The 25272-nt window shown below is 42.5% G+C and overlaps 1 protein-coding gene across 2 annotated transcripts in view; it reads right to left on the bottom strand.

Annotated features, from left to right (window-relative positions):
• Nucleotides 1–25272, bottom strand: part of TEAD4 (TEA domain transcription factor 4) — a 51751-nt gene that overhangs the window by 4710 nt on the left and 21769 nt on the right. For both annotated transcript variants that reach the window (XM_063394100.1, XM_063394099.1), the window contains exons 3-9: nt 15955–16019; nt 15250–15312; nt 11144–11278; nt 10285–10328; nt 9660–9715; nt 8791–8921; nt 7644–7817 (exon numbers count right to left, since the gene is read on the bottom strand). In XM_063394100.1, coding sequence (XP_063250170.1) covers nt 7644–7817; nt 8791–8921; nt 9660–9715; nt 10285–10328; nt 11144–11278; nt 15250–15312; nt 15955–16019 — 668 coding nt within the window. The remainder of the gene's footprint in view (nt 1–7643; nt 7818–8790; nt 8922–9659; nt 9716–10284; nt 10329–11143; nt 11279–15249; nt 15313–15954; nt 16020–25272) is intronic.

Here is a 25272-nt window from a genome sequence, read left to right as displayed (position 1 = left end):
CCAATGTGCATTGAGCAAGCAGGAGAAACCTGAAGATTATTGAATAAAATCCTATTTCCACTTCAGAAAATGGTGTGGATTTGCATACACATTGGGGAAAGCTGGTGGAATATTCTCCTAACATTAAAAACATATGACATGGCTTGGAGGTACTCACAGAGCATGTGGAGAGCAGACTGGAGACACAGAGCAATGCAACAGATGGTCTAGACCGGGCTGACTCACCAAGGAAGGAATAATGGTAAAGCAACAGTAATAAATTTTTTCCACCTTAGAAATGTAGGTAAGGGAAAAGAGACAGCAGGGAAAAGGAATGTGTGGGTACACACACACATCAGGCTCAGGTACTGTGAAAGTAAATAGACAGGATGCAACATAAGGAATGTAGGCTGCTGATGGATCCAGCCCAGTTTCACCTGAATTCAAACCCATCTCCAAATGCAGCCACAGTTTTCAAATGTGGGTGCCTAGGGCTGGCCAATCAAGTCTTCTGTTGGGACCGAACTCCTAAAAATCGTGTCTGTCTGAAGCTTCCACCAGGGGTCATTCCAACCACAGTTATGACGCAAGTGGTGGTTCCCTTAAACTCTGGGAACACTACGGGTGTGTGGGAATGCCCAGCTCAGCTTCCTCCCCTTTCAAAACAAAGAGGGCAGAGATTCTCTGTGCTCCACAAGCCCAGGCGCTAATTTACATCAGCGTAAAAGCAAGGATCGGTTCCCACAGGATGCTCCAGAGCATTTTACTCTTCCAGCTGAGCCAAGGGAAGAGGAAACTGAAGAAAGTGTGTTCCTGATACAGGACGCTCCAGAGCATTTTACTCTTCCAGCTGAGCCAAGGGAAGAGGAAACTGAAGAAAGTGTGTTCCTGCTACAGGACACAGTGTGACTAGGACATCATTTTTCCTTAACCAGTGTCAGTGGAGAGTTCTTTAATTGAGATCTAGAGCAGCACTAAGGACAAACAATGTGGTGGAACTGGACCACCACAATAATGAATGTCCCACTTTCTTTGCCATGCAAAATACCTGTCTCTGATCTGCCATCAGATAATAAATACTGTTAGCTTAGTTGTCTTAAGGAACAACTTCACAGAAGGTTTAGGTCAGTCTAGCAAGTGACAGTAGAGTTTTCTCCCCTTCAGTAGACACGGGAGCTTGCTGATGCCTTTGTGGCACCATAAAAAATGAGGGCACAAAGATTGCCTGTTTTCATAGCAACACATACTTGGGTTGGCCTGAGTCTCCTGAGAAACTGCACCTCAGTTGTAGTTTGATGGTGCCAGGCTGGTCCTGATCCCAAGAGAGAGCAGCCTCACTCTTCCAGAGCAGTTTGTGCTTCCCCATTCCTGCTGTACTGACACATATTTCTGTAGCTGTATTACAAGGCTCACTGAGGAACTGCTCAGTTAATTCTCAGTGGGATCAGTTACCTGGTCTGAGTCACAAACACTTGTGTGTGTGTGTGTGTGTGTGTGTGTGTTTAAACAAAGAATGTGTGTTGGTAGGATGGGCAGCAACAGGGATAGCAGAAGGCAGGACAGCTTGTTCTAGTGAATTACTATGGCCATGCTGAAAACCTCGGTGTTAAATAACTGTAGTTATGCAGCTACTTTCTTTGTACCACAAAGGTACCTGTATTAGAGAACAGCAATATTACTCCATTCTGGTTTAGGTTTTTATTAAGTTACTGTAATATTGTAATTCTCACTTCCATGTCAATGCAACTAACTGTATTGTTCACCCACACTCCAACTGTCTGAATAAAGATTGATTTCTTCCCTTGTCCAGAGAGGAACTAGACTAGGAGTCCTTCACAATATTTTTCAGCTATTTCCCTTGGGAGTGATAAACACAATGTATGGACTCGATTCCGCTCTTCCAAAGAAATTGTCCCATTGAGTCAAAAAGAACAAAGGGTCAAGGCTACAGAGGCTCGGCCAGGCCACTGCTACATAAACACAGCAGAGGCTCTCATTGCAGAGCCAGACAAACATTTTCAGGGTCTCAATAGTAAAGTTAAGGTTACATTCTCCAAAAGACTCACTGGTAAAATTAAAAAATGAATGCATTCAATATGAGGCAAAGCAGAAAGGTGCTAGCTCCAGTTCATGAGAAAAGCTTCACTAGCCCTAGGAAGCCAGTCTAGGTGAATCCACAGTTTGATAAGCCTCCTATCAGAAAACCAGACTAGAATTTCAAAGCCAATTAACATCTAATTAATCAATATTAATGGCAAAACGATGGTAATTATTTTTGAATTAAGGATTCATCACCCTTCACTGACATTATGTACAATCAGGTTCCTGGAAGCCCTGTTGCAGTTGAGCAGTGGGATTATGTTGGAACGCCTTCATATTTACACTGAACTTTTTATTCTATAGCTTGTCTGATATTATGGGCTAGGACAGTCAGACATGGAGTGATCAGTCACCAAGAGCTGTGTACCCACCTCCTGTCACCTTTGCAGATCTCATAAATATTCATAGATGGAATTTCAGCAACTCCAGGGAATGACAGTAGCAGTTTGCTGAGGGTTTTCAGTTCATGTTTGCAGGAGAATGGAGCTGGAGCACTCCAGACACTGCTGGCCTTACAGTTATGGCTTTTTCACTCATTTACAGCTGCTGGTTCCCACCTTCTCAAGGGAAGCACTGCCCCTGTACCAGAGATTTTTTAGCACACACATATCTGCTCTTGAACTATTTGCAACCTGGTTTATACATGTGAACTGAAAATAGCAATGGTGTATATGAATAAAAGACCAAGGACAACTCAGGAGTGGAACTCCAAACTCTTAGCTTTCCCTGCTGTGGAGATGATTACCTCCTGAAGAGAGACAAGGCAGAAAATTAAGGAAGAACACTATAATCTGCCATACCCAAATTAACTTCTAAATGTCAACTGGACACTGGGGTAATTCATGAAAGGATGTAGTTAAAATTCTCAGGATTGCAGGACAAGATCATAATGATCATAAGAGCTATTGTATTTAGCTTAACATGTAAAAACACTATGGCCTTCATGGCTAGATTCCTACAAGCTCCTCACAACACCCAGACCATCAGGACTACATTGCTCTCTAAGGAAAACCTTGTGTGAAAGCACATCCAGTGCTGGAGTGAGCACCAGAGGTGAGCAGAGACAGGTCTGATTTACTGTGTCCAGTACATTCCACCCTGAAAAGATGCAAGGGAATAATAGTGACTATGATTCAAAGGAAATTCATCTTCCCAGAACTCCATGAAACAGAAGGGCTAATCTTCACTTTATAGTCTGGGAATGCATAGAATTTTTTAATATGTAACTGGATGTGACTAGAACTCAGGTGCCTCAACTCCTCTAGCAAATGCCCTAGTATGTCCAACAACAAATGAGGTGAGTCTTAAATACCTTCCTTATCCCAACCTAGGCAGCCAAAGAAGACTTAGGCAGGATTTAGGCAAGTCTCACTGAGGGGGCTGAGCTGCCTAGACCCCAGGCTCCTACTTGCCACTGCTAGAACAGGGTGGGACTGTGGGGGCAGCAGCAGCATTCGGGCTGTTGGGTGGTGTCCAGCACTCAACCAGCTGTTCTCAGTCCTTTTACAGGCAAAGGTAGAAGATCAAATAAACAAGGCATATTACAAGCTAAATCTGAGTAATGAGCCACCAGCTGGACCAAACTACTTTATCTGACAAAGTCAGGGTTCTTGCTTTCTGTCCAAGAAGTTCCAGTTACAAAAACCTGTGCACACTCTGGCACAGCAGAAATCTGATTTGTCTGGGATGTGTTCTCCCTGCTGTGCAAGCTCAGCACAAATGACACACTTATGCATACCTTGCCTGATGACTTCCAAACATGCTGAAACTACAAATACTAAGATATCTGTGATACAGCATGTCTCAGATATTCGTATACTGCATACAGGAGTGAATCTGTCTGCTTGGGGGGAAACATCTGAGATTTCCTCCTTTCCAGAGAAGTAGAATGTTTAATTACCTACAAGACAAGATTTCTAGATGGAAGAGAAGGGATTTGTTCTGGGAAGAAGATGGTAGCCCTCCACAAGTTAATATGCTCCTCTCTCCCCTCCATCTCTGGAAAAGATTCTTTGGAAATTCCTCAGCAATCCAGTCTTTCAATCTGCCTTTTGCTGTCAATAATCTCTACACGGTTGAAAACTGTGGGGGAAAACTTTAGTGGAAGAAGTGCATTGGCAGAGTCCCCTTACGTAAGGCAGCAACTGGAGGTGGTGCTGGTGAAGGCAAATGAAATTAATGTGTGCAAAAATCATAAAATTCTCTGTTTCTAGCTGCTGTCTTGTTTGCTGCCTCAGGAGTACCAAGAAGACAATGGATGTGGAGACCAAATTGCCATTCCTTGCTCTCCAGGCAGTTTTATGATTGAAAGCATCCAGTGGGCAAGGCAGGGTGTTGAGGGCAATTTGCACTGCTGCTGTTTTGACTGGATTTGCTTGTGACAGGAGAGAAGCTGAGTGCAGGACAGCAGTTTCCAGCCCACCCTGTCAGCACTTCCCCACAGAAGTATGTTCCATTTAGCTGAAAGAAGATGCTCAGTGATTTTACTGCCTATCACCAAGACGAAATTACTACATACATTCTTCACAGGCAGGACAGGGCTCCCAAGAAATTCCCCTGATTCATGTCTCTGCAGATGGCTGCTCTGTGTAAAGTACTACCTGTCCTGAATTCCTGGTTTGTCATTTTCCTTCTGTCTTCCATGCAGAGTCTCACAACTTCTGAAAGCTCCAAGATGCCCCATTCTACTAACGTGCAAAGCCCTGAGAACGCCTCTTCCCCAAACTATTAATAACGATCCATATGGGAAGAGTTCATGGGGAGAAGCAAGGAACAGGTGGCAGGGATAATATTAGCCTGGAAAAGAGCAGGGCTGCCACTGCCCATGTGTTGGGAGGCTGATGTCTCACATTCATTGTCGTGTGCTAGAATGCGCTTGGAGCACAGAGAAATGTCACACAGATGTCATACACAACTTGCCAACCCAAGTCCAAAAATCAGTTCATTGTACCAAATTCCCAATGCCAAAATCAAGGAAGAAACATTGCAATTGCAAAACACTGCAACACTGCTTATGTTCCAAACTCATCAACTTTTAACTCCTAGATTTTGTACAGATCATTTAAAGCACCTTTGAACAAACATAGACATCTTGTTCTCAGTCATACTAGATCCTCAGTGCTACCACTGAAGTCAAGAAACCTCAACCCTGGTGTTTAGAATTAGGCCTCTGGTACACAACAGCTCATCTGGTATATTCAGTGGTTACTGCAGCAATGGCAGGTTCATGCCTCAGGTTCTTCAAGCCTAAAACTGCAGATACATGACCCCAACTTACTCATTCCTTGGTTTTATTAAAGTCTTTGTCACCTGCAACCACAACTTCAACTCCAAACCTCTGAAAAATCAGTCTTATCTTCATGTCTCAAAACATCCCTTCAATTATGTAATTCTACTCACCATTTAATCCTAAAATCATGCTATAAATTCAACAGTGTAGTAATTGCTTTATCCAATACATCTTTGAACATCAACATTAGATTTGTATAGTTGTCCAGACCTATCAGGCAGCAAAATGAAAAAGCACCCTAGCACATACTGCTACAAAAGTATGAAAATGCAGAGGGATATAAAAATTTCTGCTGAAATCTAGTTTTCTTCCTTTTTTTTTAAATCATATTGCCTTATCTGTTAAAAGTGTTTGTTTGCTTTTTGGGGTTTTTTTTTTGCATTTGTTTGTTTGTTTGCATTTATTTGCTTTTTTAAAGTCTTAGAAGTCTCCACTTAACTAATGACTTGACTTGTAAACTTTGCCTATTTTGAAGTGACAAGCTATAATGTTGCCACCAATAAAACATGGTGTTAACTCCAGATGGGATTCAACAATGCAAGGGTACCAAAAAAAGAATCAGTCAAAATATTAAACCAAGCCCAGAAATATTTCTGTCCTTATAAGTATAGAGTTGCAGAGCCCCACAATATTGTGCACACACTGGAGTAAAGATGGTTTGAATCCTATGTCACATCTCTCTAATCAAGCCAAATTCCAGTGAGCTGATACCCTCTAAACACCAGACACCTCACGTGGGAACAGAAAGAGCCCAACTTGATGACATGCCACCTTCTGAATCTTTCAAAACCCTGACAGAGGTTGGTCTGGCATGGTGCATAAGCCACATTTACACTTTTGATATTAAAAACCAAGTTATCACTATCCCCAAACTGAACCACAAAAGCAGAAAAGCACACTGTCAATTTAGATAAATAAAATCACAGTTGCACCAGATCACAATTTCGTGATTTCCCGCTCTCCAAGTCAAGGAGTTCAAAGTGTTTCATTCTCCCTATGTAACATCTCCCTTTAAGCGCTTCCTTTTGGTTCTTGAAACTTCCAAAGCACAAAAGGCAATCAATACCTTTCAAAGGGTGCCCTGTCAAAGGATAAGCTTCTCAGCAAGGTGCTGTTTTCTCTCCCAGCCAGAGGAGAGCTGATCTCTCACCTTTTGTTTTGAGCACTCCAGGCAGGCTTTGCTGTACTTTGCCAGGAGCTAATCCCATGAAGGGCCCAGCTCAGTAGCACAGAGACTGCAGGAAATAAAATTATGTGTCCCCAGAAATCATCAGCAACCAACACTCTAGGCACAGGCACTTGAGAAGAAAACTCCCAGCCAACATCCTCCAACTTCTTTCTGGAAAGGCTAGGCTTGGGACAGCTGGGAAGTTGCATCTCAAGGCACTCAGCTCTTCCTTCTGAAAGCACCAGCCAGGAGGCTTTCTAGCACCACTTTGTATGAAGGGAATGAGATATAAAAGCTCATTTTTTATCATCTCACTGTGACCTGAGGTTGAATTATGTGGTAAACTCAAGGAGAAAGGCTCCAAATCCCATTACACATTCCCTCAGCCATCTACTGTACCACTGCCCAGAGCTACTATTATTTTTAATTTCATAATTCTTATGATAATATCAATCACCAAAGCTATTTTATTTGTACCTTGAAGCACAATGGCACGGTTTTTGCAAATTTCAGTTAAATCACAAAAATCCAAATTGAGTGAGTAAGCTTGTGCCAGGCTGATTTCTGCCAATTTACCAGAAGTCATTTCAGTAACATATTATCAGCACAATCCAATTTTATTATACGTTTCTTTTATCTTTTGCTCTGCCAGCACTAAGTATGCATCTGTAAATTATTAGTACTTGGATGACATAAAATGCAGCTACAGAGACAGGAGAAGAGATAGAAAAGTTTTGCTTCTGACTGAGGAGCTACACAACACTGAGAGAAGTGAATGCATGAGAGTATGCAGAGAATAATTTCCTCTGAATTCTTTACTTATACATAGATTAAAAATTCAAGAGAGTCAAGTAACCATTAGCAAATCTGCAGAGAGTAGTCAAGAACAACTCTACAGATGCACAGTGTGAGAGAGACATCTTGCTGCAGGCCAGAAATTGTGCTTTGTGGGGTCAAGGAAAGTGGCAGTTGTGGCTGTATTAAGTTGCCTACACAGGGGAAAATTTGCTGGGAGGCAGCAGTTGTCTAACAGCCAGAGAAGTCACAGATTTTAAAGTGAGAAAATTCACAGCAAAAGGGTACCCTAATAAAGGGCCCTTCTCTTACCCAGAATTTGACAAGGAAGAAGGCGTTAGCTGGCCCCCTTTCAAAGAGCTCCTTCAGGCCCCCCTTCTTCTCAGGGAACTTGTCATAGATCTGCCGGATATCCACTGCCTCGAGGTAGGGGTCATTGTAGCTGGGGCTTGACTGCCCAATGTGCACAAACAGGTGCTTGTTATACTGCAAAAAAGAGGAAAAACGTGGAATTAGAAAATTGTCCAGTATCATTCAGTACATAGAGAACATCCGTTGTCCTTCACAGAGGACTACTGGAAGTCAATGAAGATTTGATAGCATTTTCTAAAAGAGCAGAAGAAATCAATAGAAATATCTCTGCTAATACCAGCTCATGCCGTTCTTTCCTTCCTATCAATACATTCATGCTTCTTCCTTCTCTGAAACACTGTTGTTGTGGTTTTTTCTTCTTATAGTCACTCCTAAATCATTGCCTCATGCTGCTGCCATGTATTCTGAAATAACCTGAGACACAGTATTACCTGTCACAGGTCACTCAGTTAAACATCAATGCTCCTGTCCTATGAAGAGCCTGAAATCCCACAGCAAAATATAATAAATAAGATAAATCCCAGGCAAATAATACTATCTTTTCTGAGCTTCCCTATCTCAGCACATCACCAGAGCATATCTCAAGATGCAGAATCAAAAGGTTTAGTGAGAGAGGCAAATCTTACTACTTTCATTTCATGGGGAAAACACATTCAAAACACATTGATGCAAATTCATCTCAGTTGCCACCAATTTTAAGTTCTCAGCATACCAGAGAAGCACATGGCTTTATGTGATCTTAGCAACTTCTGATTTTGGGTTCTACATTGGAGTCTGTCTTACAAGGCTGGACAGGACAGCCAGAATAGCCTGGCAGGGTTTTAAGACCTCAGTGCCTTGAGCTCTGGTAAGAATGTCAATGACCCTGGACAGGGAAGCCAGAAGGACATTGCACAGATCTGGTTCTACCACTACTTATTCTCTAAGAGGAGGATATCTGGTGTTTCCCAAAGATGCCTTTCTATTCTCTGAAGAGCAATGAAGCAAGTATTTCCATACACATAGGGTAGTATAACACATCCATGATGAACAGGAGCTGTCCAAAATGCAAAGTTAATGAAGGGTGGAAGCAAGGTGTGTTTCTTACTGTGTCTTGGTCTTGTTGTTGTTCCAAGAATGCAGAGAACTCTAACATCCAAAGTTTGGAGCTAGCAACCCTTCGTCCTTGCCAAGCTGGTGCTGATGGGGAAGGTGAGAGGCCGGTAGGAGACTCAAACCCTAAGCACACAGGATTTATATAACAATAATTCAGAAAAGAATTTGCAGTAGCTTTCCAGTAGAGCACCTACAGTCCAAGCTGACTCATTGTTGTCTTATGGCTTCATTCATCATGCAAAAATATCATTCACAAGGTCCTCAGTCTACCTGTGCTCTAAATGGCTTGTCAGTCACCCTCTGCTAAGACAGCGCTGCCAGGGGTCATGATGTAAAAGACAAACTACCCAGGCTTGACATCAGAGAAAACATGTCCAGCAATTTTAAGAGGACTTAGACAGAGCCTTAAAGGAGCAGTGAAATAAACTATTTAGTATCAGAATGAGGTGCACCATAAGCCTCTCAAAATGGGGAAGCTGAGAAGGAAAAGACACTTGTTATTCCACTTACTGAGAAAGTAGGAACGCAATCATGTTATGACAGAGAACAGTGTTCTAGAGCATGAAGCATGGTGGAAGACCAGTAGAGATATGTAAACTTTTATTTTCTGCTGAGCCAGGAGGGAAAAATACCAGCACAACCAATATAAAACAGGAAGAAAAGTTTTGTAAAATAAAACAAAATTTAAAAGCTTCAGCTCTCTCAGTAAAAGGATGAGAACAGGTAATAAGAGGAAATCATAAAAAAATGGGTTTGGTTCATTGAAATGTTTCAATAGTAACTTTTAAGATTTTTAGAGTGCTGGCTGTTTTTGAAGTTGGAATATAATTTCAGAGGAAGGAACTACATTTCCTTACCTACCTGGTATTGGAAGAGGAGGCTGTACAGCGTAAGGTTGTTGAGAAAAAGGTTTCACGCTACAGAAGTACAAAGAGAGGTGGTTAATAAAGACAACAAAACAAAATAATATTCTTCATCAACTGTTTGCACAGATTAAATCAAGTGTTTCTCCTCAGGGAGAAAGTGGCATGAGTGTCTTTTGGAAATTATCTTTCTGTGTGGGCAAGAGAGGGTCATGGGCAAAGACTCAGAAAGCAGTAAGGGGCCAGGACTGGACAGATCAAGACTTCCCTGCAGGTATTCAGCAGGACCTCCTTCCAGATTTGTTTTTCTGAGATCCCTATCAGCCTCTTAATACACTGGTGCCCATTTATTTATCCTTTCCTTTCTGCTACAAGTAGTTTTATATCTATGCAAGTGGATATAGGTCTGGGCTGGATGTCTCTCAGACTTTTAAGCCCAAATTCAGAGACATTTAATACCCACAGTAAACACATCTTTCAGGAGAGCTCAGCTCTGTTTTAACACTATTGTAAGAAAAGTGAAGGTCTTAGCACAGATCTTGTAATAGCTATGGGTGTTGCTCAGGCAGCAGAGAAAGCAGCAGAAACACCTGCTTTGGATGCTCACATGAGGGAATACTTACTCCTGGGAAGATCCAGCTTGGCCTGGCAATGGTCCCTGCCAAAACTGCAAGAGAACAACACACAAAAGTCACCACTCCTAATTAGGACAGATGAAAAGGAAGGCTTGCTCTTTTCTGAGGTAACAAACTGCAAGCTCACGGACCTTTAAAGATTCTTTCTACATTCCTGGGTTCATTCTTGTGGAGATGCTGATTGGTCATTTTTTTTCATTCTACACACCACTACTACTGACATGCAAGAAACTAACCTGAACGTGATCTTTAATGTTAAATATTGTGCAGGCACCTTGTGCCTCCATCTCCAAAGCTTTTATGATGCTCACTCTCTTGGAAGAACCATTTTCCCCAGGAAAGTTTCACGGGCATTTTTTTGGCAGAAATCAATGCTCAGCAAATGCTCACTAAACCCAACTCATAGGTACAGGGATGCTGAAGGATTTTCTCTATTAAGGATTTTATGTAAGGGCCATCTGATCAAAGTGCTGAGAACAAGATTGGGAAATATAAGCTTGAGAAAAAGTCAGGATGGCCCAAACAGATTTATTCCAAAAAGATGCTAGACTAAGAAAGTGATACAGACACTTAAAAACATTTCAGACAGATGAAAATCTAGAGGAACTGATTGCTCTCTCCTTTGTATCATTAAAAATATATACATAGTAGAACTCTATTGTTTTACATCACTGTGAGCAAAGAATTGGACAAAATTGTTGAAGCCACATAACAGATTTATTCTACAGAGACAAGGCCTTTTGGCCCATTCTGTCTCAGTTCTCAGGATGTTCCTGAGCAGGCTCCAACATCCTTTCAAATGCTCAAGTGTCTTCTCAAAACTCCACCAAGACACTGATCCACTCACCCCAGAAACAGCAGGGTAGGCTGGTCGTGGGAGACCAGGCAAGGCCATTTTACTGTGGAAGGCAGTTGCAGAGATAATCTGGGCAGATGACATTGTAGCCATACTCTGCATGGCTTTATCTTTAGCTGCCTGATCCTATGAGCAAGAGTAGAAACAGAAAAATGGGATTATTATCATGATTAACAAGTTGCCAGCTCTAATGCTCTCTAACCAGAATTCTCATTAGCTTCTCTGTCAGGAAGAAGCATCTCTGAAATTCTGGGCAGCAAATTCACCAATAACTGTCCTAAGAACTCTTTAAAGCTGTGAGGCTGTCACTCATTGCTATAGCTTCAGATGTGAATAATTATGCTTTCTGAAATGCTGGTTTAAAGACGGCTAAGCATTTATCCTTTCTGCCTGAGGGATTTCAACCACACAGCTGAAAAGTTTTCTTGTGGAAAGCACACCCCTAGGTGATTCTTGCATTTTAATAATTGGTAAGAATATTCAATGGGAAAGATTCTTGATTACAAAAAAAAAAACCTCTCAGAGGAAAAGGTCACAAAGAGAGATCGTAATCATCACAGCAAAAACGACTACCTCAGTTTGGGACTGCATTAGTCTCAGGTAGAGTTTATCATTTTATCCCCACATTCAGGGAAACTTCAAACTTTCATAATCTCCAGGGCACATATGCAGGAACATTCCTTTTCGTATTTTAACAGGACTGTAGTTTCCACACATTTAGAGGCAATGACAGAGCCACAACTAGTGTGTCTGAAGTATATATAAAACAAACAGCATTCTTCATTTCTTCCTTCAAGGAATAAATAGGCAAACAGAAGCACTTCCCCACATTCTGCCTTTCCTCCTACATCTCCCACAATTAATCCTCATCCTTCAAACTTTCCATATTTGTCTGTATCATTATAATTACCACGGAAAACTCAGATTAACTCATAGCTTGAAGAAACTGCTGAAAGAGGTACAACAGCCCTTGCTGTATTCTTGAGGAATTCTCACTTCCCACTTGCATTCACTGAACTGCAGTAAATTCTCACCCATGGGCCTCCATTCTTTCTAATCCCTCCAAACTTACCTAATGTTTTCTAAAGTTCAAAGCCCCAATATCCTAACGTGTCTAACAACAACAACAACAACAACAAAAAACACACAACCAAAAAACCACAACCAAAACAAAACAAAAATGGAGGAGACACCCTCAAAAATCTCAATAATAAACGTTAATGTTCAACAACAACAAAAACCACACAACCAAAAAACCACAACCAAAACAAAACAAAAATGGAGGAGACACCCTCAAAAATCTCAATAATAAACGTTAATGTTCAAGTGGAATGATCAGTAGAAATGGGCAAAACATACACCTCTTCTTTTTTAGACCATCTGTGACTCCTGTTAGTACTATTCAAGTGAATGGAAGGGAAACATTTTAAATGCTGACAAAGTTCCTAATATTCCCCAGAGCTATGGGAAATGTTTTCAGAATCCAGTTTAAATTATGCCTTAGGGAATAATTCAAGGATTACCTACATTTTTTAAGGGTAATTATTATTTTCTGATTTTTTACCTAATATATATAATGACTATTTCCCATTTGCCATTGCAGAAAAGGATTTTTTCCCTTCCTTATTTTCTCACAAAATTGTATTTGTCTACCTGAGCTTTTAAATGAGTTTACAGGGAAGATGCATTTACTTGTGGAGGAATTAAAATTAAAAGAAAATGTAAAAAAATATAAAATGTAAAAAAATGTAAAATAGTTAGGGAAGGAAAGTATTTTACCTATTAACCTCTGCTGTGTTTTTGTTTTCTTTAAGTGCTTGACAGACTGCTGGAAAGAGCATGTTTTTACCTTTCTGTTTCAGGTAACAGTTCTGTATTAATTTTTAGTGTTTTCCAGTATAAATAAAAAGATAAAAGGAATGATTTTATCAAACATTTGTAGTGTTTGTGTGTTCTTTTATTATTCTTAAAACACATAATAATGATGATGGTGATTATGGTGATGATATTATCACCATATCAGCACGATTTCCCACTTTTTTTCCTTAGTGCAGATGGTATTTATCAGCCACCCAGGGTATGGAAAAACTAGTGACTTTTGGGAACGGATTTTTCTTCAAGTTTTACCCTATTTCCAACCTGTCTGTTACAGACACAGTGCACACTTAAAAAAGACACCGCAGTTTGTGTGGAAACGGCAGCACTGCCGCGACTGCTCTGAAAAGTCATCACCTAGCTGCTCTGATCACTAGGATATAAACATGAAAATGTGCACTTGCTATGGAAAATGAACAGTGATAGGAGCACACACAGCTGTCAGCAGGACCCTGGAAGAAGGGCAGCAGCCTCTGTGATTTCATTTCCTTGCTCTCTGGACGTGGCCAGCGAAAGCAAAGAAGTAAATGAGTTGAATCAGCGCTCCCGACCTGCCGCTGCAGGCGGAAAGGAACAGCCTGGTGCTGGGGAAGGGTTCTCTGCAGGCAGCTGGGCAGAGCTCACAGCAGGGCCTGGGTGGTGCAACAGGACAGCAGCCAATGGCTCCGTGGAGCTCCCCAAGACACCTTCGCTCCCGGAGAACAGAACCGGCCAGCTCCTGTGAGCTAAGTGGAGACGGGCTCGGCTGACTGGCTTTTCAATCATGCCCAGCCCCAGAGCTGTGACACACAAGGAACAGCATCAGGGTTACAGATGTAAGCAGCAGTGAGGCTTTTAACACCCCGGGCAGTTGTTGTTTGCTGCTCGCTCTAACTTGCCTCTCCAGCAGGCCTCCACCTGAATTGAGCACTTAACAGCACCACGGGTTTCAAGCTTAGGCAGCCCTACCTGGATGCACTGAATTAGATAGTTGTAATTTGTGCCTCCTTCCCTTTATCAGAGCAGCTGGAAACACAACGGGCTAATAAAAGACACAGCACAGCTTTCTGAAATGGGGCTGGGGTGTGAGGGGAGCTGTCATGGCTTAGAGGCAGTCACTGCTTGCAATGGAGCTGCATGCATGTCAGCACTGGGCAACTCTGAGTGCCAACAGCTCACCCACAGGACAGTCCCTGGTGCCCAGCGAGGAGCTGCCCAGGCGGCCAAGAGCAAGCACATGCCAACAGCCATCCCTCAGCAGTCAGGGACAGACTAAGGCTGGCACAGTTATTGTCACCTGGAGCACGGGAGATCAGGGAAGTAAACTCTCTTCCTTACAGATTACTTATGGCCATACCAAACAGAAAGGTCAGCATTCACCTTCCTTCTCTGGCTGTCTCAGAAACATAACAAGGCCCAGACCTCACATCCTGCTCACAAGCCCTTTCTGGATAGCTCACGTTCTAACAGGGGACATTCACCCTCTTCTGCAATTGTCACATACAAACTTGACCTTCTCAACATTTCTGGCAATTCAGTCTGAGCACATAAACCATTTCCCCACATCAAATCTGAGTGGAAATAAATGTCAAGAGGTTCATTAGGGTGATCTTGGAGCTTTTCCTATGGAAAGGAAAACACAGCTTTTCTCAAGCAAGTATCCAACTATTTTCTCTTTCTCGTTAGCTCCGGCCTCTTCAAATCAGGTCTGAATTAATCAAGGAGCAAAGTCTCTTCAGTTGGCACCATTTTACCTGAGAAGATGCCAGCTGGCTTTATTGCTTCCTCTCAGTGGACAACTCCACATCACCACCTCTAGTAGAGGTGGAGCTGGTGCTCCAGTAACTGTAAGGCCACCTTTTCCCAAGGCCACCACAACACCAGCAATTGCTTACTGGCCAGCATTTGTAACCATAAAACCTTCCTTCTCAGGTAAACACCCTCTCCACACTCCTAAGGCTAAGGATCTTTCAGATTTGAAAGACAAGAGCATAAACCGGAGGTAGAAATAAGACACATGAAATTTGAAAAGTTATTGTTTCTTTATTCTTTAAATAGAATTGCTCCAGACGTCACAGAGCTTCAACAATAATGAATGTTTGCACAACATTTCCTGGGAAGAACCTTTTCCTCTCCAGCTTACTACAGTTCAGTGACTAATCTCAGGCTTTTTTAAGGCTATTCAAAGAGGGAATAGCTGACTTGGGGGGTTTGTGTGATATGCTAAGGGATATCCATCATACCTTGAGCTTGGCTTGGATCTCTCTAGCTTTCCGCCTTGCCAGGACCTGGATGTGACTAGATACCTGCATTGAAAGACAGAATTCCGTGTTCATTCCAGAGGAATACTCGGTAGCCTCTTGTAGAAGTAACATACTTCAGGCAGTTATTTGGGGTTGGGGTAGGAGGGATTGGGGGTAACAATGAGCTGCTTTTCTGAACTTAACCCCAGTGCCATAAAATGGGGTGGAGGGCCAGCAAAGATGGGCCATCTAAGGCAGGTCTAGGCTGCTCAGTGCTCCATCCAGCATAGCCTGGGTATTAATTCCTAAATTACAAAGATTCCCTTTTCATCTCATGCACAAGGTATTTTCAAACATCATTGCTGTCTTGTCTGCTTGGGCTGAACAAGGAAACTTCATGCAGAGAACCACTGGTGGTCTCTGAAATACTCATTAGTAGGCCAAGCAAATAGAATTGTGCTATTTAACAGTAGAAAACTTTGTGGGTCACCATATGATTGGCAGATATGAGCACTATAAACCTCCTGTAAAATGCCTGAGCTGACTCTTCCTGCCATTCTTATTAACCAGCTCAGCACAACAACCTCCTTCCAGCAAAGTCAGAAACTACCAACGAGTGAACAGCAAGAAATTTGTTCTCATTAGCCCTCATAATCTGCACAGGTCCAAAGAAGCTGATCCTTACAAGGAAAACTGTACACTTACCTGTTTCCTTGTGCGTGTTTTCCCTGTTCTCAGCTTAATATAGCGGGCAATCAACTCATTTCGGCCTGGAACAGAGAAATAACACAAACCAAAGTTCAGAAAGCAATGACCCCAGCGAAAAAGATAGATAATTCTGTTGTGTATCTACAGAGATCAGCAGCAGGATGGTTCTGTCACGCTCTTTTCCTCTTAAGAAGGGAACTTCATAGTGCACAGGGTAGAAGTCAGAGTTTTAGGAGCAGTGTCCTATAACATTCCCATAGGCAAACTGACAAAGTTTGGGTTAGATAACTGGACAAGGGCTCGATGGAAATTGGCTGAACGGATGGATGGGGTCCCAGTTAACAATGAGCTGACAGTGAAGCAGCAATGCACCCTTATGGCAAATCCCAGTTGCCAACAGGTCCAGGGAAGTGATCCTTCAGCTCCACTCAGCACAGCTGAGGCAACAGGTGGAGTTCTGAGTCCAATTCTGGCCTCCTCAGCATGAGAAAGGTGTGAACATACTGAAGCAAGTCCAGCAAGAAGTCAGCAAAAATGATTTAAAAGGCTGGAGCATCTTAAATGCTATGAAGAGAGGCTGAGAGAACTGGTTCTGTTCAGCCTGGAGAGGACCCAGGGGCAGTTTTTAATCAATAATAATAAAACAAATGCCTGATGGGAAGCAATGAAGGGGAAAAAAGAGCCCTCCTCCTTCCAAAAGTACCCAATGGCAGAACAAGAAACAACTGACACAAATTATGACACTGACATATGAAATTCTGTCTAAAAACAACTTAAAACCCACACAAACAAACAAAACCAACCAAGGAAAAACCCAACCTTTTTTACTCTCGGGGTGGTTAAACACTGGCACAGGCTGCCCAGAGAGGCTGTAGTCTCCATCCTTGGAGGATAGACACAACCTGCTGGACACTGCTTGAGCAGCAGGACCAGACTAGGCAATCTGAAGAGATCCCTTCCAACCAAAAGGAGCCTGTCATTCTGTGTAACTAAGTCCAAGAAAATAAACAACAGTGGGGAAGCACATGGAAACAGCTACACAGAATTTATCAGTGTGATATGATACAGCGAATTACAAGTGCTTTCAGGCTCCTGCAGGCAGACTATCCAGCTTTATTACACTGGCTCCCATGTATCACACCTAAGCAGTCACACAGATTTTATTGTCTTTCTGGAGGAGGAGGAATTACAAACAGACACAAAAAGGCAGCAGTTACACATCTGAACTCCAGGCTGGTTCAAAGCAGAAAACATGATATAAAAAGAGTGGGCTCTGTAAAATAATACATTTGTGGGGACCACAGCAGTATCAAGATAGTACTGCAATAAAAAGTTGGGAGCAGGAGCTGCAAGGCTGTGAGACGTCTTGATATGGCTGCAAGTGCTTGCAGAATGAAGCAGGAATGAACTGGAAAACAAAGCCACAGCTCTTGTGAAGTTTGTTTCTAACAAAATTATAAAACCCCAGTATTGTCTGTGGAAAGTTCCTGGGCAAAGAACTTGTGTATTCAGACATCACTGACATCAAAAGGCAAGCAGTGAAATCAGTATTAAACTATCAGTATTAACTATTCCAGTAGTTAAATATTCCATGAAAAAGCTGTAACTTGTAATTGACCACTCAAGCCTTTAGGGAAGGCCTGGCAAAGCCCTTAATTCCATCTGTTTCTGAAGCAGAACAATGCACATGTCCATGACTGCAGTTAGGCCGTGTTCATGAAACACAACCAATGCACACACAGGGATGGGAAAGAATTTTCCATGTACAGATCTTAATCTTTCCCTAATGGTGTCATTGTAGCAGCTCCCCTTATTCCCTTGGGAGAAGAAACAGGTCTGTAGCTGAGAAATCAGCTCCAGCTCCTGTAAACACAAATTAGGAACTGTGCCTGTGCCAGAAACACAATGCCCTGCCATGTAGGCACTGACCTCTTCTGTTCCCAGTTTCTGCTTTAGCACAGTGACGTGCCCAGGAGAGTTTGGTGGGAGCAGATGCTGTTCTGCCACCTTGCACCTGGCTGCTCCTCCAGCCCATGTAAAGCATTTCCACAAAGCCGAGACAATTACTAGCGACACATATCCACACCACCTTCCTCGAGTGCCAACAATAACATTTATGGCTTCCCAAAGCTTCCATCTGTTTAGACACGGATCCAAGCTGAAAGGTAAGAACCAACTGAAGTGATTCTTCTCAGACAGATGCCGACATATAAGAAATCTCAGAAGGACTGTTTGACACACACTCGAAATGGGAAATGTGTTGAACAAAACAAGGCACTCAAACCCTATTATCTGTAAAGGAAAAAGAAGGAAAATTTTTCTTTCAACAAGAGGACCCTTTGAGAGGCAAGGGGAATGAGTTAATAGAAAAGAGAGGAAAAATTAGCCTTGAGAAGAGGTGAGTGTGGAGAATTTCAGGCAAACTTTTAAAGAGCACATATCAGACTACACTGAAAATTTGAACACCTGGGAACTCTCCAGACACTGGCTCAATTATGGGTCATCCATGCAAAACTAATTTCAATGGATTCTCAACCAGATACAATGAATTTCACAGAGCAAATTCATATGTGTGTCAAATTAGGTCAAGAAATTACAGAGGCTGAACAGTCTGACAGAACACTATTCTGCTTCAGCAGTGAGGGGCTGCAGGTGTAATCAGTATGAGAAGATGCCATGAACAGCTCCGTGCCAGTCACAGTCAATTCCAGCCACCACCAAAGTGGATGAAAATAACAATCAATCCATCAAATCCTCAACCAGTGAGAGGAACACAAGCTACCTTTGCTCAAATGTATTTTGGAAAGGGCAAGAGCCAGCAGGGACAGGAGACAGATGAGGAGACTCAAAAGGAACCACAAAAGGAGACATGAGAATCCACAGGAGAAATAAAAGATATGTAAAATGATGAATATTGAGAAAAGGACACAAGTGGTAGGGGACATTCCTGGGGATGTGGCTGGAAAAGAAATCTTGGGAAAAGTTGCTCCATGACAGAAGAACACTTTCAGGCAACTACAGCACCCATGTCAGTGCAGAGACAATCCTGAAAGGACTGCAGCCCATTGAAAACCCATGCAGAGATGGGAAGCAGTTAGAAACAAGGAGCACCAGAGGAGAAACAAAACAAAACAACAAAAAAAAGCAGGAACTGGCAGAAAGAGACCTTTACACAGTGATGCCAATCTCCTGCGTCACCCAGCACCTCATCAAAGGAATTAAGAGGGACTGAGTGTTAGAGAGAACAAAAGAAGGGAAACAAAGTAGGAAGCAGGGAGGAGAGACAATAAACTGTAGTCAAGCCTGGGAAACTGGGAGGTATTTTCATAAGTGCATTTAACTGTCTTTGACAACAGCAGCAGGAAAATTTGCCAAGTTCTCTCATGTACTTCACTGAAAAGGACTAGTGGGAGGGGAAATTGTTGTACAAATTGCAAATATTAGATGCCAGTACAGAAGTTATCTAGAAAGAAACTCAGCACAGAGAGCATTTAGTTGTGGATCATCAAAATTCCCAGTTTTAGAATTCACTTCACACTTGCTAATATCTCTCACACAGTTTTCCTATTCCAGAAGTGTGTTCTCACAGTCAGGTTAAAACAGAAAAGTGGCAGGTTAAATTAGGCTAATAAAGATACTGGTAGCACAAAAAAAAAAAAAGCCCAAACAAAAAAAAAACCACCAACAAACAAACAGATCATTCTACAAAGACATTCATCACAGGCACTACTAAATATAGAACTATGTAACTTGCCAAGCCCAGTAAACTGCAGCAAGGCATTATTGAGTTACCATGAATCAAAACTGCAAGAGAAGCAAGTCCTAAATGAGTTTTGTGTTTCTTATCAGTAGCTAGATGTAAGCAGGTATTATGTAGCTGGAAGTCTGTGGGCTCACAGGCTCTGGAAGGCAATTCCTTTGTTTCACAACCCTGGCTGCAGGGTCAGCAAAGCCCAGCACTCCTCACTTGGCTGGAACAGGCAGAGCTGTCATAAACTGTCAGATGGTTCATTTTTTAGAGCCATGTGAAGTGTCCCTCAGTAATCTGATCATATGTTGTGTTCTTAGAATAACTCCCGCTGAGGTCTGCCATGGTCACCAGAACCTGCCAACAGTTGCGACTCCTCTGTCGAAACCGCGCATTGGGTTTCACGAAGCTCCAGCCAACATTCCAACCGTGGCACAGCACCTCTATCCTCCATGGAGCCTTCCCCTTGGAAGCATGGCACAAAAAAACGTGGTCAAGGGATACTCTCTTATGTTCTTCACCTCTCATTCTTAACAGATGAATTTCCAAGAGCAGCAATTCGGCTCCCGTTCTGTCTTACACTAAACTGCGAAATGTTGCATTCAATAGTTGTGCAGGAAGGAATTGCTAAGAGAAGTGAATAAGGAAGCTTTTGGATTCTCCATTCTACACTTGTGCACCTTTGAATATAACTGCAGAAAAGTGTCTTCCTGTAAGGAAGAGGGATAATCAAAGGGAATTCCCATCACCATAGAAAGCATTTTCCAGTCCTACCTCAAAGCTTAATGCTGACTTACTGCTAGTAAAGTTATATTAATTATTCTGCCTCTCGTAAGCACTATCTTCCTCACACACCTGTTACCAAAGAAAGTGAGATCAAAGAATTCAGTGATTTCTGCAAAATCCTTTCAGTGGGAAATGTCATGGAAGTGTCTGTTTCTTGCAGATTCTGTATCTTTCTGCACCCAAAGCAAACATTTACGACTATTTATAAGTAGTTCTATAAGAGAAGCAACTATCCAGCTGTATCCAGTGGAAAGTTTATCAAAGCAAGGTCAAGAAAGCCATCTCAACTCTCATTTCAATCTCTTTGTGTCACTTAATGATATCTCCTGGGACATGACTATCTCCTTGAACTTATTTAATTAACTGTTGGTTACAATCAACGTAAATATAATGAACTGTGTGCATGAGACAAATAAATCTAGACAAAAGGGGGAAGGTAAGAACACCTCATCTGTCCACCAAATGTCAGTGTTTCTCTGTGCATACAAAGCAAAACTAACTGCCAACCCAGTCTTACCAGAAAGACACTTTTTAGACAAAAGCAGTGTGTGGTTGCATGTCCATATGGGACTAACTGCCACGGGGCCTGCCCCATCCATAGCTCCCTGCACAGCCTTACCTCCCATCTCTCATTCCACTGCTTCCTCATCCCAACTATGCTAAATGTCTTCCTGGACATCAGCTGTTCCAGAAATAGGGCTACATGTGTCAGGATCCACATTTTTGTCTTTTTGATAGTTATCAAGATGCGCAGACATCCGACCTCTACTAATATCACCTAGTTTTAATGTTACCTTTATTAAGACTTTCTTTGGATCACAAATCATGTTTTCTCACCAAAGCCTTGGTGAGAAGATTTTGTTTGGTTCCTCTACTCAGGAGGCAATAATGGAACTTATCACAGCACTATGACCATCATACTGTGATCATTTCCCATGACCATGGAAAACCATATTGCATTTCACGGCATTGACCCATCCTATGAAGGCATCTTTGATCCCACCAGAGCAGAACTTCAGTGCTCAATAGTCAGTTTTGAGTTTCCATAGCAGAGTTACACACAGCAATGAATTTTATGTTCAGCTGGGAGAAGAAAATTTCCTCACTCTGATCACCTATTCCCTGCTTGAATTTCTCAGGATTAACCTTCCACATGAAGATTCTCTAAGCTAATGTAGTCCCAACAGTAAGGGGATTTTGAGATAAAGAATCAAAGAATGATAAGACAGCACTTCCGAAAAATATCAAAACAGTCAAAGCCTGAAAACACAACATTGAAGTGATTGACACCATCACAGTCAGCTCTTCCCCAAAATACCTGTTTTCATCATCTGACTATGCAAGTTCTGAGCTCCTCCCTCTTCTGAAATGACAAATTCAAAGCTTCATTTGCTGGGCAGGATGCACCAGTCAAGCCCCTCACATGGCAGTCAGATGATTCATCTGTCTGAGGTCATAAAACTCAGTTGTCTCATTTACTAACTGGTCTAAACACTGAAACCCTCTCTTGCATAAAAGGTCTTCTGCTGGAAAGATGATTACTCTTCTCCTCTGCCACTGCACAGCTGAAATTCACAGCCAGAAGCACGAACAGTGCTACCACCATTTAGAAACTGTTGTTTCTTGATGGTCAGTTTAAGATTCTTCACACAAGGCTGGGGGCTAACAACTACAGACCCTGCAGGTTTGGGGAAGCCTTTTATTGGTTCCAGACAAGTACTGGAGATAAATGAAAAGTCAGTCACCATGGGTGTACTTAGAACAATCTGAAGAGGTTTCCCTCTCCTTAGCAGCTGATCATTCCTCCTCCTGCAACATTCCATAAACTCCTGTGTGCAGGTGTACCAACTAAATTGATGGGAAAAGGGGAGGGGGGGCAGGGGAGGAAAGACTGACATGCACCACTCTAATTACCAGTAATTAAAAAAGAAAACTCCTCATTCCCATTTGGATTTTGTTGTTGGTTTTGTTTTGGTTTTCCCCCCATCAGCCTATTTTTAGTTGGATTGGTGAACTAGTTATTTTTGTGGTCACATTAACCACGGCAGTGGCACAGCCAAGAGAACAGAGGAAGAATCGGTGCCGAACTTCTTAAACCAGTTTTGCCACCAGAGAAAGCGTAGCCTGGAACTATACTCCACCTAACCCACACACAAACAGGCTGGTAAAAAAATGGGCAAGGCACTTCCTGTGCTTGCATCATTTGTCTAAAGGCTAAACAGCGTTAAACTGCCTTCTGATTACTGCCCCAAGGGCATGTGGAGTTATTCCTTATAAAGATGAGCATTTTCCAAGGTACAACAATGTGTGCAGCCAGAAGTCCCTCCCCATCAGCCTAATGGGAAGCTCCAGGCTATGCAGCTCTTCACCACACCTCGGTCTTTAGTAGTGCTTTTCAGAGCATAAACTGAATGTCCTCATCAGCTGTGTTTTCCCATGTCATTGCCTCAGGCCACAGAAATGTAAGTTAATCCATCCAATAAGTACTCTTCCATATACACGTTGCAAAAGGAGCAGAGTTGGGACTTGTTCTGGTACTTCCCAGGGTTAAGACTGATAAGAATCCTACAGAAAATGTTTAGATTCAGTTTGGCTGGGAAATCCCACCATCACACCAAAGCAGCTCATAAAGTAACATGAGTTCTTCATGTGCCAGGGAGCGTATCAAATAACACCTGAAAGAGCCAACAACAATCCTGCATGGAAAGGCATGTCAAACTAACAGCTTCCAGTCTCTTGGGACACCTGAGAACGACCTTACTGAGGCACAAAGACACTTTACTCACCAAGGCCCGGGTTGAGAGAAACTTGACTATTGAGGGTACCCACTGAAACCAATGTTTAACTGTAACAGCATTTTCCAGTTACCATCAGTCCAAGTTCTACATTACCAACCTGGACATCTGCTAAATCCTTCCTTAGATCAATAAATGTCTGCTGCTTTCAGTATCTTCCAACATCTGGGGGGCATCTGAAAGCAATTCTCAGTGATGTTATCTTAAGGGATAGCAAAGGCTTTAGCCTTTTTACTGATTTTGTGGTCAGCTGCCCCTGCCAGCACCAACAGTACAGAGGTTCTGGCAGATTTCTGCCCCAAGTGCTAATCTTGTGCACGTGCCCAGTGACAGGCTGACCAAGCACTCAAAGCTTCAGCTACAACAGAAATTAGAACTGAAAGGAGCCTGTGAGATCTGTGTGGCCACTTGCTGCATGACCAGCACAGACCATGCAGTTCTCAGGGCAGCAGGTCTGGTCTGGCTCAGCCCTGTGAGGAGTCATGACTGCTTCATGTAGCACCTAAGAGTACACCACGACCCAGTCCCAGCCAAATGACTGATAATTACACAGCAGCCTCAAGGAGAGCAAAAGAGCCCAGAGACTGTTCTTGCCTTATATGAATAAATGAATACTGATTTATAAAGTGGAATGGCTGCCACCACTCAGCTTCAGTTCATGGCATCATGATTTACAGTGCAGTCATTGCTTGTGATCGCTTTAAGCCATTAAGTTACAGATTCAGTTTAAAAAAATGCCTGGACACTCCTGAAAAATGTGATTGCTTTTCCCCTGCCCTTCCTCTCACCAAACTGTTCCATGGGTCAGTTCAGTTCTAATCTGGCAGAAATCTGTCCCGCTCATTTTGCCAACATAGCTTGCTATCAGTTTAGCAGTCTAACAAGGAGTCTGCTAGGAACTGAAGTTTTCCTAAAGAACAGGAGCACAAAACTGGAAGCAGAGCAGGGGAGCAAGGAAAGAGAAGTTTCAACTCCCTCTTTGCTTCTGCTGTGAACTGTAAGGTCATCTCACTGTTTCTGAAGGAAATTATTGGTCTCAATACAACAGTTCCACACCATCCCAACATTATCAAGCATAGTCATTAAAGATGTCATACTCTGTAACAGGTGAAATGAGAATGTGAACAGAAAAACCTAGCAGAAACACGGATTAAATAATTGCATAGCCATCCAAGGACTGGTCTGAATTCTAGTGGAACTCTGCCAAAATCATGAAAATTTCTTACAGTGATTTGTGACATTCCCTCTTCCTTCCCACCCTGCTCTCTTTTTTCTAATACTGGCACAATTCTGTTCCAGATTCTTTAAGTACCTGTCCTCTGACTGAGTTTACAGTGTAAGTCTCATAGGTAACTGGGCAACCATGCAGGAGACCAAGGCAGGAGAGCAGGAACATGAGGATCACAAAACAATTTCAGCTACAGAGATACATAAAAATGCACATGGATCCAGAAGGAAGTTTGCACGTATCTAGGTACTTCGGCTTCTATATGAAAGGCAGCTATATATATCTATATCTAGATTTGTCAAATCACTTTCCCACAACTTTAGCCATAAGGGATAAAAAATGAACATCTCAAGTACAGCTGGCTTTGCCTCTGGCCAAGGAGCAGGTGAGAGGATTTTTGAAGGTCTTCCCCAGCACCATTTTCTATGATTCTACAACCAAACACGGGTGCCCGTGTTTATATGCAGGAATGCTCCTAATCCCCTGTCAGGGTTGAAAGCACCACTGAACTGAATGCCACATGTGCTCATGTTTCCCTGCAACACTGCCATGCTTAGAAAGGGGCCTGAGCCTGCAGCACTTGCAGTCAACAACTTGGGCATTGCTATTGGGTGACCTCACCAAGCATTGGTTACACTCCTTGCACTCCTGCCCACAGACTCCTGGAAAGGCATTTGCAACTACTGTACAAATCAAACCCAAGAGGAAAGAAGAGTGATTCTGAAGGCGTTTTACATGAAAACAGTGTCGTTTCCTGT

This window comes from Prinia subflava, chromosome 3 (genome assembly GCF_021018805.1).
Source record: "Prinia subflava isolate CZ2003 ecotype Zambia chromosome 3, Cam_Psub_1.2, whole genome shotgun sequence".
Taxonomy (NCBI): Eukaryota; Metazoa; Chordata; class Aves; order Passeriformes; family Cisticolidae; genus Prinia; species Prinia subflava.
Note: the sequence above shows the minus strand (reverse complement) of the source record. Positions and strands in the feature narration are given on the sequence as shown.